Source organism: Leptonychotes weddellii, chromosome 1 (genome assembly GCF_054177405.1).
Source record: "Leptonychotes weddellii isolate Sample4059 chromosome 1, ASM5417740v2, whole genome shotgun sequence".
NCBI classification, from domain to species: domain Eukaryota; kingdom Metazoa; phylum Chordata; class Mammalia; order Carnivora; family Phocidae; genus Leptonychotes; species Leptonychotes weddellii.
In genome coordinates this window covers 117,529,118-117,545,170 of record NC_138369.1, presented here as the reverse complement: position 1 = coordinate 117,545,170, position 16,053 = coordinate 117,529,118, and the positions used below count along the sequence as shown (strand labels likewise).

Genomic DNA, 16,053 nt, shown 5'->3' with positions numbered 1-16,053 from the left:
TCTTAAGCCTGCATAAGGCTAGGCAAATTCTACATGAATTTAATTCTTTTACTATTTTGAAGAAAAACAATTAAAAATTAGTCACTATGTCTTTTTTAAATGGTGCTCTGAAGGTAAAGATCTGCCCATAGGAAAGCACCTTTTTAGACACACAAATACTCAGTCATGTCATATACATTCTTCCAGTCTTTCCAAATCTCAGAGAAAAATTTTCAGGATTCTTGTATTTTACTAAGGGAAAGGAAGACCTGCTCAAAAAGATCTGAGAATATATGAAGAATGAGTAGTTCTTTCCTAAGTTAAAGACAAAATAAGAATGAGAGAATACCTCAAAAATACTTGTTGAAAATTCACACCTATAATATTTATGATACTGCTAGACCCTCATACAAAAAAAATGGGAGTAGAACCTTAACTTCCCCTGAACTGTCCTATCCTACCTGGACTCCAAACTATTTCAACTCTTTCCTGCTCCTCTCTCAGGATCACTTATTTGCATCAACTTCATCTTTACCTTGAGCCACTACTCTCCCAGCACTTCCCCCTAATAATGTTTTCTACTTCAGGCTTTCAACTGTTTGTAAATTTCTTGGGCATACAAGAATAATTACTGGAAAACAGAAAGCATTCAACACATCCAGTGCTGAACAATGGGACATGGGCTAGATGTCTAAAAAGATTTTCAGGCCAGGAAGACCTAAGAGGTAGCAAAAGGACAGAGCTCTATGGGCTCAAACCTGAAGAACTGATGGTCTTAAGAGAGACTTTGGGAAAAAGAGGTAAGACACTCTAGAGGAAATGTAACAATGGCTTGGAACTAGAAACGAGCGCAGCACATTCGGAGAGAGCCAGCAAGGACAGTTTACACATTTAAAGAGGAGAGATTCTGGAAGAAGTAGATCAGAAGGGATTGTGGGAAGGACGGGGTCTTCAAAATAATGACTGGATGGTAAAAATAACAACTAACAGTGCCAAGACTTACTGAGTACTTCTATATGCTAGCCACTATGCCTAATGCTCTACATATATCATTTCATCCTCATAGCAAACCTATAAGGTAAGGATTATGCTCTTATAATTTTGTGGGTGAGGAAATGGAATCTTAGAGAGGTTAACTAACTCATCTCAAATCACTCTAATAATTTCAGGTGTCAGGATGTGGATCCAATGCACCTGATTCCAATGTGGGCTTCTTTTCCACTGTACCTAGTATTGGTGGCAGGGAGTAGTAGATTAATTTCTAGTGGTATATATCAGAGTGGTAGAACTGGTAGGCTAAAAGGGAAATGAAGTTAATGATTTACAATTCGAGTTAAAAAAAAGGAAACCAATAATTAATACAGGTGCTAAAGAGAACTTTTGTACCAGAGGCCAGTTTACTTTCATAAAGATTTTATCTTTGGGGGCACCTGGGTGGCTCAGTTGGTTAAGCATCTGACTCTTGATTTTGGCTCAGGTCATGATCTCAGGGTCTTGAGATCAAGCTCAGCAATGGGCTCTGCGCTGGGCATGGAGCCTGCCTGAGATTCTCTCTCTCTCTCTCTCCCTCAGCTCTGCCCGCCCCTCCCCCCGGCCCCCAGCTCTCTAAAATTAAAAAAAAAAATTATCTTTTGTATACAGTATGCTCAAGATTTAATTTCAGAAGAGTCATTAAACCCAAGAAAAGAATTTAAGTTCTCAAATTAAGGGAATACTTAAATTATGTAATAGAATATTATGCAGCCATGAAAAAATATTTTTGAAACATTTTTAATAACTTGGAAAATCACTTAGGCTATAATAGGGGGTAATTATAAGGCTATCATTGAGAAATAGGGGGATATAAATTATGAGGTTAATGGAAAATAGCAAAAAATAAAAAAGGATGGATGAAACATGTTAAAATCATAGAGGTAATTATACTTAGGAGGACAACAGATGATTTAATTTTCTTTATATTGTTTTCCATATATTTCAAATTTACTATAATGGACACATACTATTTTTAAAATCAGAAAAAAGGAGTAACTAGCAACAACAAATTTAATTTCCTTTCATGGATGACATACATGTTCCTTCTTCCTCATTTTCCTTCTGTTCAGTTTTCAACCCAGTATTTCAGGTAGAAATGGGCATACTTACTCATATTTCTGTAAGTTTGATGATCCTTGCATAGGTGGCACTATTATGCAGAAAAGCACTGGGCTAATAACTTGTTTCTCAAAGGAACTTAGGATCATGGCTAAGCACACAGGCTTTGAAGTCACACAGAACCGAGTTGGAATTCCTTTCTTGTAATTTACTTATTGTGTGACCTGAGGCAAGTTTCTTAACCTCTCTCAGGTTAATTTTCTAATATGCAAAAAGTATTTATGATATTTTCCTTACAGAGGGTTGTTATTATAATTTAATAAGCTAACACATACACATGACACAAAGAACTCAATAAAAGGTAGTTAGTATTTGAGAAGTGCTGTATTCTCTACGTTACACAAACTAGGATCATATTTTTGTCCAAAACAGGCTAAAAATATCCTCAAAAGTGAAGTGGCAGTACTATGTATGTTCCTGCACTACATCCTAAAGGGATCTGCATGGTTAAAATCTCTCTACAATTGAAATCCATTTCCTTCATTGTGCTTGCTATATTTTGTTATTATTTCATTTGCTTATTTTTTGTATCTCACACAAAACTAAGCTCCATGACTAAGTGTGTTAGTTAATCTCATATATCCAGAGCCTAGTATAATACACAGGTATGGCTGGTCCTCAATAAACATTTGTCAAACAGATAAAACTTCATATTCTCCCAATTGCAAATCCTGTACCTGTGTGTCTCAAAATATATTTTGCAATACTTAAGTACTGGAAAAAGTAAACTAAAGGTGAAAAGCATTTCCAATCTACCACAGTACCACTCTGCTACCACTTCCTTTCCTCCTTACTCATGCAGCTAAGCCTAGAAAGAGAGACCTAATTCCATCAGGAGTCAACATGAGCTCTCCAATCAGGACACAGTAACAATGTACTGTGTGGCACTCTTTCTCAATTTCACACTTCAGAAAAGTGGCCATTCTAAATAGTAACTTATAACATTCTCAGAATTGCTAGTATGTACTGAAGAGTAAGGTACCACTTCCTAAGGATACAAAAAAAAAATTCACATAATTAAAAGCAAAACTAAACACTAAGTCCTCATTTCTCATATGAAAAATATGGGTCATAATCTCTCTCCAACAGGATTATCATGAGGATTAATGGAGATGGAGCATGTAAAGCACTTAGCAAAATACTAACCACTAAATAGACAGTGATTATTATTAAAACACAATCCTGAAGTGAACCTCATTCAGAGGTATATCCCCTTGTGTGAATTTTTTTTTTTTTAAGATTTATTTGAGAGAGAGAGAGAGAAAGCGTGAGCGTAGGGAGAGGGGCAGAGGGAGAGAATCTTTAAGAAGACTCCTGAGCACAGAGCCTGAGGCGGGGCGTGATCTCATGACCCTGAGATCATGACCTGAGCTGAAACCAAGAGTCGGATGCTTAACTGACTGAGCCACCCAGGCGTCCCTGAATTAATTTTTGAATATCAAAATTGCTTAGTAACTTGAGTCTCATATTAAGATTTCATTGTATTCCCTTCATTTTAACTTTTATTTGAAATCTTTTTATAATTGCATTTTAATTTAATATCTACAATTTTATAATTTGAATTGAATTTTACTTTTTTTAATGAAAGTTATGAAAAATCAAACTAAATTAGGTTATTAACAAATATTCTTTAAAAAATGATATATTTTACCTGGCCATTTCCAAGCAGAGATGTATCTTTTCCTATTAGAAAATAGGATCCAAAAAAGAAAATAAAGGCATGACTGAAACCCAGGATGGTCCAATAAAGAAATGTTTTAATGCTTAGTTGACGGTTTTTACTAATGTCTCTGTATATTAAAAAAAAAAAGAAGAGAAAAAAGAGCATATTAGGATTCATATTTATTACCTACTATTACAATTTGATAGTTAAAAAACAAGATGGATATTTTATTTAAAATTGCTTGAAAATATTAGCAGAAAGAATAAACCTGAATTTATAAGTCACTGTTTATAATAATATACATCTGTGGAACAGCTTACAGTTCACTTAATGTATTTAAATACCGTTTCTCATTTAAGAAAGGAACATAATATAGGCATAATAATTCAGTTTAGGTGTGAAAAGTTGATCTATTTGTATTATATTCTGTTGTAAACATTCAGTCACTCTGCTAAGACTGTCTCTTTTTAGTAGAGTCATTTGAATTCAGCACTGAGGCTCCTAATCAATTTCATATCCATCAACAGCTATTATGGGAAGAACAGCCTGTGCTAATCTCAGGTCAAGCCCAGTCCTAGGTATCCTGGGAAATCAAGGTGAGTTATTGCCATTTCTGGATGACTGAATACCTTTATAAGAGTGGACATCTGGTTAATGAGGGAACCATAAGCTAGCTGGTCCTGAGGAATAATTCCACAACTCTGTGATTACTTGCTTGGTTCTGAAGAGGCAGGGATAACCCAGAAGATATGGAATGGGAATTAATGTCCTCAACCTCTCATTTTTGCATTGATTATGACTCATTAATTTGTCAATGCTAGAACATGAACTAATTTTTTAGAAATTCTAGAGACAACCAATTACTGAATAACTTTTGTGCACGTAAGATGGAATATTACTGGTTTTCAACAGTAAATGGAAATTACACAATTGCCCAATGCATTCCTATTATGAAAGTGTGCATTCCTAAAAACACTAGAAAAGTTATTCAAATTTTTTCTTTGATGTTCAACAATTATAAGCCATAAACTAAAGTACTTGCCTTAGTAAAGTATTAATCACCAAGACACTACCTAATATATTTGCTTATTTATAAGGTGCTTTCAAAAATTGGTAACTAGGTAATATATTATTTTCAATCAAAAGTGTTTCAGACATTTAATACTGGAAAATACTTACCGATAGAGGGTGGGCTTGCTCTGCAATACATGAGGATCTATATGCTGTTCCAATAGACTATATATCAGAATAGGTAGGGAAGTAAAACAAATATTGTATAAAGTCAGGTACACGCTGTCATATAGTGTCTAGAAAGAGAAATTGGTAGGAATTTTGAGATTCTAAACTATGTATTACTGTTATGTATATGATCACAAAGAAGTATATTAAAAATAAGCATTAGAATTATATAGCTTTTTCCAATTCACACAAATATCAATTTTAATAATTCCAATTTGCTTCTTACATAGACATAAACATATAATATTCAGATTTATATTCTTGTGGGAATTGGAACATTTTGTTATGTCAAGTGATCCATTTTTTTTTTTTAAAGATTTTATTTATTTATTTGACAGAGAGAGGTAGAGGCACAGCGAGAGAGGGAACACAAGCAGGGGGAGTAGGAAAGAGAGAAGCAGGCTTCCCACTGAGCAGGGAGCCCGATGCGGGGCTCGATCCCAGGACCCTGAGATCATGACCGGAGCTGAAGGCAGTCGCTTAACCAACTGAGCCACCCAGGCGCCCCAAGTGATCCATATTTATAGTGACTTGGATCTACATTTCAAGATTCTTCACAATTTGGTTACTGTGATGTAATTTTACACAATTCTCCTACATGCATCCTAGTCTTTATATTATTCCTTTGATATGCTATACACAAATAGTTTTGCTTTTATGTCTCTGTCTTCCTATCTAAGTCCTACATTTCCTTTAAGGCATTTTCCAATGCCCAAGCAGATATTTGGAATTTAGAGTTACAGGTTGTAAACAGAAGTGAAAACAGTGATTAAGGATAGAGACAACCCATGAAAAACCTAAGATAAACTATTATTTCTTTTTTTTGTTTTTAGATTTTATTTATTTATTTGAGAGAGCGAGAGGGAGCAGGGGGAGGGGCAGAAGGAGAGGGAGAGGGAGAAGCAGACTCCCCTCTGAGCAGGGAGCCCGACATAGGGCTCGATCTCAGGACCCTGGGATCATGACTGGAGCTGAAGATAGATGCTTAACCGACTGAGCCACCCAGGTGCCCAAGCTCTTATTATTTCAATTAATCAGAACAAAAGTCTTGATCAATTAGAGATGTATAGTGTGGTATGTGAAAAGGATGCTCAATTAGCCAAAAGCTGTAAGTCCTAGTATGGTATAGTTATTAACTTAGCTATGTGATCTTGGGCAAGTTACTTAATTTCTGTGGATTTCAATTTCATTTTCTATAAAATAAGACAGAGTAGATCAGGAAAGGCAAATATGTGACACGTGTACAACCACGGACCCACATGTGCTCATTATAGCTTACTACTAACCAATTACAGGGTTTTCTCTCTGAGCCTATAGCTTTAGAACCTTTTTGAATGTAGCATTCCTGGTGGTCTCTATCCATTATTTAGAATTAGCTTCTGAGATAAAGCTTATATGTCATTACTGGACACAGTCACTAAGCTTTCTTCCCAATCCAAAAAAATTCTATCAAAAAATAAATGAGGTAATCTCCCTATTAGTTACCCTGACATGGCTTGATACAGAGTTTACAGAAATATTAAATGTAAGTTGAAAAAAGTTACCCAAATTATCTCATAAGCTGTTTAAGAGTTAGTATCCTTTTTTTTTTTTTTAGAAAGCATCCAGGGGTGCCTGGGTGGCTCAGATGGTTAAGCGTCTGCCTTCGGCTCAGGTCATGATCCCGGGGTCCTGGGATCGAGTCCCGCATGGGGCTCCCCTGCTAGGCGGGGAGCCTGCTTCTCCCTCTGCCTCTGCCTCTCTCTCTCTCTCTGACTCTCATGAATAAATAAATAAAACATTAAAAAAAAAAAAGCATCCAGAATTGAATATATTTTGGTATTAACATTCATTTCAACTTGAAAATTAGAATAAATATTGTCAATGTTATACTGATCAAATACACTAATTAGGCAAGTTTTGTCTATTTATCTGAAGGAATAGGAAAAATGTAAAAAAATCCCTCCAACTATCTATCAAAAACTGAATACACATATCTTATTCTAAAAGGATAAATCAAAAGCTTCTATTTACTTACTTGTTGAGAAAACAAACAGTAGAACTGATATAAAAATTGGGGTGTGATAAAGCACACGTTCTGAAAAACAAGATTAAATGGAAATAATGAAAATATTTGGGTCTGAAAGAGAAATGAGTTCTAAAAATGGCTATTAAAGAACCAGAAACACAATCCCAGTTGATATGGTAAGTAGAAGATCTGCTCATAAGAACTTGTCCCATTATTTAACAATGTCTAAAAGAATTCTAAGCAGGACCACAAATGTCAGAATGAAAACACCTTGGACTCTTACTGCTAAGCAATGCCATAATTTTGAATTTACAACCTTCCAGCTATTATTCAATACTTTTCATATATAATACAATAAGTATAGTTTATTAAACTTTAGGCTACAATAGCTTTAAAATAAAAAATATTTAAAACAATAAATGGAACTAGGAAAACATCTTTCCATTTCAATATACTTATATCACAGCAAAAGTTAATAAGGTAGAGAAGAACTACCAACATCATTTATTAGCAATATGCAATCTGCCTGTGTTCTTTCATTGGCTTATAGCTATTATTTATAGAATATATGCAATATAAGATATTCTGGTGTACTAAATGTCTTGGTACTCAGGAGCTCCTAACATGGGTTCCACTGAAGTTCACCTCCCCCAAAAGGGTTAAGAGATAAAACAGTATTTCAACATAGTTTTCTTGTAATCCTATGTATTTTACTTTATGCATTTAAAGCCCCTTTAATAAGTAGTTTATACATCTCACTAGACTACCAAAAGGTCATTCACGGAACAAAAAAGATGAAGAACCTCTGCTTGAAACCACTGTATTGGACTTAAATTAAAACTTATTACTGGTTCAGGACAAAATAACATGAAAGAAATAAAATTAATTACATTCTAATTTGCATAGGATAAAATGTATCAATTTTAAGTGTGAATTTTGATGCTGACAAATGTATATACCCATGTAACCACCCCCACAATCAAATCAGAGAACTTCTCTATCATGCAAAGTTCTCTTATATCCCTTTCCAGTTGGTGCTATCATCTGAACCCTCGGCCTCAGGCAACCACTGATTTGCTTTCTGTCAGTAAACATTAGATTTATGACAAAAATCTTGATATATTCCATAAACTTATTTTTACCTATAGAAACAATTTTTAAAAGAATAATTTGAATGGTAACCGCATATCTTAAATTGAAACCTGTATTACTATGTCAGTAAACGATTGTAAAATATCTCCATGAAACTCACCTTATAAAAAAAATACTGTACAAGGGTAGCTATTCTAATATAATAAAAATGACCATGAACAAAAAGCAATTTGGAGAGGAATTTAAATCTAGCTATTGCATAGTCACTGTTCCTTGCAGCTTGTCTTCCTTCTTTACCCATGATTCCTATAATAAAGAAGACAAAACAGCAAGTTCATTGATAACTGTTAAGTGTGATTTTCATAATTTATCTGCAATATCTTAATTATCTATAGCAGCTGAACCTGGACTTAGGATCACTATATCCTAATATATAGCACATAGTAGATTCCCAAAAAGTTGTTCGACTTAAATCAAATAGGTAATTAATACAAAGCTACAATATATATACCAGGCATGTAACATCAAGTTTCAAAGACTCAGGATATAATAAAATACAATTAATATAAAAATAATATTCAAAGTTCAGGATCTAATAACATCAAGTTTTACACTAATAGACACAAAGTACTAGTTAATAGATTTCTAACGGAGAGAAGTGCTATAAAACAGCTTTAACTTTGTTATTTCCAGTGAACATAAAAAATATCCAAATTGAATGATTTGAACCTAGCAAAAATGAGCATTTGTTTAATGGTTTTAAAACTTTCACACAGAAGTCAAACAAAATGTGCTCTTTATTTATTGAACTTATTTAAAAAGGAACCCATGATTTTGTTCATTATTGGATTCAATAGGCAAGAAATATTTCAATAAATAAAACTGGAACAAACATTATAGAGCAAACAAAAAGACTTACAAGAATTGTATGTAAGGTTTGCTAAAAATTCTTGCATCATTAATAGTGAGAAAAGCTATCACACTCATAACTTTTTATCTTTCCACAATTGTACCTAAAAAGTTACACATGAAATAGCAATTCACCATATTTAAATGTCTATGTGCACACTTTGAACAAATGCCAAGTATATATATATTTTAAATGTTTAATGTGACAATATTGCTCCCTACTTGTTTCTTATCTAATTGAGATGGGACAAAATGTGCTTTTTAAAAGTGTACAATATCACTTGAAATTAGTACATAATTTTATCTGATAAATATGACTACATTTTTAAGGTTACAGTAATCTTTTAGGTTTCAAAAGAGTTATTGCCAAGTTTGTTTTTTTCAATCTGGAAACAGCTTTGAAAAATCATTTTTCAAAATTATAATTTTTATTTCTGTCATAAAAGGATTAAAATTTTCCAAAATGTATAGATAAAGATAATTACATTTATAACACCTAGAGAAGACCACTATTTTTGGTCTGTATCATTTTAGAATTTTTCCTTCTGCACTTCTTGGTGTGTGTTTAATATATATATAAACAAGTGTACAAAATGAGATTGTTTTATAATCTGCTATTGTCATTTAATACATATGGATATTGCTTATAATGTGTTTTTGTCAACATATTCATTTATTTTCTCAAAAAAAAAATTCCTGGATGCATAATTGCCAGGTCAATAGGCACACATTTAAAATTCTGTTATACATAATAATGCAGGGTATACCAATTTACACTCCCACTACTATTGTATACAAGGATTTGTTAATTCTATACTTTTGCCAATTCCAGGTTTATCATTTTTTGTAATTTTTGCCAATCTCATAGGCAATTTTACTTGTGTTTTTTGATTAGTGAGACTGAACACTTTTTTCATGCATTTAGTATTCATTTTAGGTATCTCCTTTTGTGACAACTGATGACTTACATCCTTCCACATATTTTACCAAAGTGTTTTTCTTATACTCCTTAACTTGTTAAGACCTCACATACTATAAATATTAAGACTTTGTCATCTATTTTGCAAATGTTCTTTATTAGTTTCAAGTTTAAAATTTGCATTTGGGGGTATTTACTTCTGCCACACATACTGATCTCTTCCTTTACTTCCTTGCTTTCTTTTATATTTTTACTAAAAAGATCCTTCCATACCTCAAATTACAAGATTACTCATTAAATCTTTTCTTCTACTACTTTTTGTGGTCTTTAAATTTTTTTTTTTTTTAAGATTTATTCATTTATTTGAGAGAGAGAAAGAGAGAGCACGTGAGCAGAGGAGGGGCAGAGGGAGAGAAAGAGAATCCCAGGCAGATTCCTTGCTGAGCACGAATGCAGGGCTTGGGGCTCAATCTCACAGAGCCTGAGATCATGACCTGAGCAGAAACCAAGAGTCGGATGCTCAACTGACTGAGCCACCCAGGCGCCCCTCTTTAAAGTTTTCTAAATCTTTAATCCATATAGAATTTGTTTAGCTATAAGCAATGGAAAGGAATCCAACTTCTTTTTTTCCCTGAATAACCAAACCAGTTATATATATTTTTTTATCACATAATGTCTCCCTACTTATTTGAAACATCTCCTTTGTTATGAACTAAATTTCCAGATGTTTTGAATCTATTCTGTTCACTGGTCTGTTACCATACTAGAATCAAACTGTTATACTGTAGCTTTTTATGCTTTAATGTATGGTATAGGAAATCATCATCAAATTGTTATGGAGATTTATGGGAAACGACAGTATACAAGTTAGAAAGAAAATTTAGTTATCATAATGAAGAGTTAAATTAGCCCAGAGTAAGGAATTGATCTGAGAGCTACACTGGAAATATTAGACCTGAGAACTACTTCATAGGACATTATAGAGGTGATTCCAGAACAGTGATTAGCCTCTTTTCTAACTCTAAAACTTTATCTACTTCATTAAAAAGCCTTCATACTTTTTACCTTTGTGTCTGTATTTGTATAATAAAGTTATTTAGGAAAACAGGTCAGAATATGGTTTAAATATAAAATGACTGATAAATATAATAAAATGATATTAGTAATCTAAATCCAACAAAATTTTAGGCAAAAATTGAAAAGAAATTAGAATAAAAGTTATTAAGTTAGAAAATTATTTGAAATTTTATATTTATTATTATAGTTTAGTATAATTTCTTGTTTCTAAAATTGTCATTAGAATGAGTTGCAGAATCTTTAGATTGAAAAATAAGAGTAAATAATAATAACACTCTATAACAAAAAATTGAAACCATGAGGAAGACTATGTAAACCACAAATTTAGAGTTTAAAAATGATAAAGTAATGTGAGAAAGTACTTTAAAAGGTACAAAATGGCAAGTAAAAATAAAATTACTTTATTATGAAGGAGAACTGGCAAAGATAAAATTCACTAACATGGTATTTATTTCCTTGAAAATTTGTAATTAAAGTATCCTAGGGATGCCTGGGTGGCTCAGCTGGTTAAGCGTCTGCCTTTGGCTCAGGTCATGATCCCAGGGTCCTGGGATCAAGTCCCGCATCCGGCTCATTGCTCAGGGAGCCTGCTTCTCCCTCTGCCTGCCATTCCCCGTTTGTGCTCTCAATCTCTCTCTCACAAATAAGTAAATAAATAAAATATCTTAAAAAAAAAATCCTAAATATTGGGCTTAAGTATAATGGCCTTCTGAGGGGGATACACTGATATATTACTACATTGCATTCAGATATTTGATATTGCACTTTCATCCACAAAAGTAAAATTCAAAATCACTAAATAATTATACCAACTTTAAAAATTCAGGAAAAAAATTAATCACCTATGCCGACATGTGCTTCTTGTATCATGCTTACATCATTAGCACCATCACCAACAGCCAATGTTATAGGTTTCTCAGGTGAGATTTTTATCAGTCTTATTACCTGAAAGATATACAATTAGTTATTTATTATAAAATTTCAATTTTCTTATATTATATAGTCATTTATCTGAAATGACTGTTATAAGAACAGTTGAATAATGAAAAAAATTAATTTTGTATTAGACAATAATATGCACTGGGGTTCATTTTCTGAGGAGATGTTAGGACTGTCTTTCAAAAATGTCATAGCAAAAGAGAATATTATCTTTGGATTTTATGATGGGAAGCAAGACTCTTAAATACAGCTTAAATGTGTAAAAAGCTCAATAATAATTGTGTTAGAAAATAATTACACATAAACTTTGTCAGGCAAAATTTTCTCTTTCTTAGGAAATTATTCTTTTTGTTTAAAGTAGAGGAAAGATAATTATTTTCTCTTGTCATAAAATTTAAGGAATTTTAAAAAGCAACCAAGATTAAATTCAATAAAATCAAAAGAAAGGTTTCTTTGGAATTCTTGAACATACTTAAAGAACCTAGGTATTAGCTCTTTTTGGTCTCTAGTTTTAGTCTCCACAGACTGGAGTACATGAATTGTAACAATATAGGCATTTTTGGGGCACCTGGGTGGCTCAGTTGGTTAAGCGACTGCCTTCGGCTCAGGTCATGATCCTGGAGTCCCTGGATCGAGTCCTGCATCGGGCTCCCTGCTCGGCAGGGAGTCTGCTTCTCCCTCTGACCCTCCTCCCTCTCATGCTCTCTGTCTCTCATTCTCTCTCTCTCAAATAAATAAATAAAATCTTTAAAAAAAAAAAACCAATATAGGCATTTTAACAAAATCCCATTAAGCCAAAAAAATGTTGATGTCTAATTTATTAGACCCATATGAGAAACAAGCAGTGTGTAGATGTGGATTTCAAAGGATATTTGTGAAAGATACAGTATAAGACCCAAATTTTAAATCAAGAGTTATAAAAAATATCTGTATAGACTTTCACTTGAAGCACAGCTGAAATTTAAATATTTTTTGTATATAGCTTTAAATCATAAGAACTGACTTTTCAACTTTTTACTAAAGTTTCATCACTTAATAGCCACTTTTAACAAAGAGAATGCAGGAATAAGCAGAGAACCACCTGAAGTGGAAGAACTGAAGTCTAACAGTCTTTCTCACAGCTAAATAACTTATGAAACTATAGTTATCACAATTCAATTTGTGTCTCAGCAAAATCACAAACTGATACCCATCAAAGACTTTGTAGGTCATTATGAATAGTTGAAACTAATATTCACTCTGAAAATTCCAAAGGTCTAATGCACTTGGTTAACATTCAAAATGTGAGAAGTGACTGACTTAGTAACATTCATATACTACATACTACCAAATAGGACTAGATAAGGCATTAGCCTTAAAGAATACCTTTACTTTTTTTTTTTTTTTTAAGTAGGCTCCATACCCAGCGTGGAGCCCAATGTGGGGCTTGAACTCATGACCCTGAGATCAAGACCCGAGCAGAGATCAAGAATCAGATGCCCAACTGACTGAGCCACCCAGGAACCCCCAAGAATACTTTTAGATCTAAATATCTTTCTGGAATGTTTTGTAACACAAACATACCTTTGCTTTTTGCAGTGGTGCCATACGACAGCACAATACAGCTGAACAATTTCTGCAAACTTCCATAAATAGTTTTTCATGCTCCCTGAGTGCAAGAGACAGACTGGTCCCATCCACCACCAGCCCGTGCTGAATCACATGATCCTCTTTAATTCTAAGAGAAAATAATTATACCCTGTTAGATACACTGAAGCCACATTATTTACAGTCATTTAGTAAATAAAAAATTCTTACAAAAAGATGGACCATTTACCCATAGGCTTTATTGTTACAAAACTGATATGCCAGGGAAGAAACTAAGTTATGATTACCTGAAAACTGAAATTAAGCAGAACTGAGAGTGACTGATATGAGTAAAACAGATGATACTCAGTTTTACAATGAATTGATACAGATATAGTAACTGTATTTTCTAAAATGTGAATTATAACACGTAATCAGAGGATACTTTCCCTAATTTTAGTATGAAAAATCTTATAAAAATAAAAACACTATTAGTTATACTTTAGGAAATCCTAATTTAAAAAAATTAAATGCAATCAACAATGTTCAGGAAAATTCATGAGCTAGATTCACCACGTGAGCAGGAAGGAATGAAGGAATCAAAATTGTCTTTTGATATTAACCCCTTCTATGAAATACCAGATATTACTATGGTGGAACATGGATAACACCTCTCTGTGGGCATATGCTATATGAGTACCACTCAAAGTATGATCTGATTACTGACAGCTGGGAAAACTGTTGCCAGGAAGAGACAAAAAGCTTGCATCAGTATGTGAATCAACTACAATACTGGGCACACTATTTTGTTCAACTGTTTCTCCCCATTCTCCCTTAGTAATAAGACTTTCGTGATAAAAGAAGCAGTGTCTAGATTTATATTCTGCTGCAAACTCCTTTATGTAGTTGAAGGCCAGCACTCAAAGTAGCACTGTGCTACATCCATAAAGTAAATACTATAGTTCACCACTGGGTTAACAGTATAGCAGACTGCTACTGAGAAATACCCCTCCATTTTTTTTTTTTTTTTAACTTGGTGTCTTGTTTTTTAAATTTTTATTTAATTTCAATTTATTTAAATTGAATTTATTTAAATTTATTTATTTTATTTAAATTCAATTTATTTAAATTCAATTAATTCATTGTATTATTAGTTTCAGAGGTAGAAGTTTGTGATTCATCAGTCTTATATAATACCCAGTGCTCATAACATTGCAAGCCCTCCTTAATGTCCATCACCCAGTTACTCCATCCCTCCACCTCCCTCCCCTCCAGCAACCCTCAGTTTGTTTCCTATGCTTAAGAGCCTCTTATAAGTTTGTCTCCTTCTCTGATTTTGTCTTATTTTATTTTTTCCTCTCTTCCCCTATGATCCTCTGTTTTGTTTCTTAAATTCCACATATGAGTGAGATCATATAATGTATTTCTCTGATTGGCTTATTTCACTTAGCATAATACCCTCTAGTTCCATCCATGTCATTGCAAATGGCAAGATTTTATTCTTTTGATGACTGAGTAGTATTCCATTGCATATACCACATCTTTATCCATTCATCTGTCGATGGACATATCCCTCCATTTTTATTCCATTTTTCCCAGCTTTGTTGAGATACAGTTGACATTTAACATTTAAGGTATGCAACGTGACGATTTGTTACACATATATACTGCAAAATGATTACCACAATTAGGTTAGTTAACACCTCCATCCCCTCATGTAATTACCATTTTTTTGGTGTGGTGATAAATTTAAGACCTACTCTATTAACAATTTTTAAATATATAATACAGTACTGTTAATTATAGTTATCATGCTGTACATTAGAATCCCAGAACTTATTCATTTTATATATAAGCTAAAGGTTTGTACCTTTTGACCATCATCTCTCCATTTCCCCCATACTCTGGCCTCAGACACCACCATTCTACTCTGTTTCTATGAGTTCAGCTTTTTTAGATTCCACCTGTATGTATTTGTCTTTCTTGGTCTAACTTATTTCACTTAGCATACTGCCCTCAAGGTCCATCCATGTTGTCACAAAAAAAATTTCCTTCTTTTATAGCTGAATAATATTCCTGTGTTTACTTACACACACACACACACACACACACACACACACACACACACTTTTCTTTATCCATTCATTGAAAAACAGATACTTAGGTTGTTTCCATTCTTGGCTACTGTGAATACTGCTGCAATGAACATGGTGGGGGGTGCAAATATCTCTTTGAGGTAGTGACTGCATTTTCCTTGGATATATATCCAAAGGTGGGACTGCTGGATCACACAGTTCTATCTGTAGTTTTTTGAGAAACCTCCATATTGTTTACCATAGTGGCTATACCCTCCTTTTTAAAAAAATTTATTGTTATGTTAATCACCATACATTACATCATTAGTTTTTGATGTAGTGTTCCATGATTCATTGTGTATAACACCCAGTGCTCCATGCAGAACGTGCCCTCTTTAATACCCATCACCAGGCTAACCCATCCTCCCACCCCCCT

At 33.5% G+C, this 16,053-nt stretch overlaps 1 protein-coding gene and 1 long non-coding RNA gene across 3 annotated transcripts in view; both read right to left on the bottom strand.

Annotated features, from left to right (window-relative positions):
- Positions 1-16,053, bottom strand: part of LOC115944840 (uncharacterized) — a 325,497-nt gene that overhangs the window by 188,019 nt on the left and 121,425 nt on the right. The gene's annotated exons all lie outside the window — the stretch shown is intronic.
- The window catches only part of ATP11B (ATPase phospholipid transporting 11B (putative)), a 117,260-nt gene that overhangs the window by 28,665 nt on the left and 72,542 nt on the right, over positions 1-16,053 (bottom strand). For both annotated transcript variants that reach the window (XM_031041144.2, XM_006745182.3), the window contains exons 20-25: positions 13,540-13,693; positions 11,880-11,982; positions 8,293-8,438; positions 7,050-7,109; positions 4,973-5,100; positions 3,782-3,920 (exon numbers count right to left, since the gene is read on the bottom strand). In XM_031041144.2, coding sequence (XP_030897004.1) covers positions 3,782-3,920; positions 4,973-5,100; positions 7,050-7,109; positions 8,293-8,438; positions 11,880-11,982; positions 13,540-13,693 — 730 coding nt within the window. The remainder of the gene's footprint in view (positions 1-3,781; positions 3,921-4,972; positions 5,101-7,049; positions 7,110-8,292; positions 8,439-11,879; positions 11,983-13,539; positions 13,694-16,053) is intronic.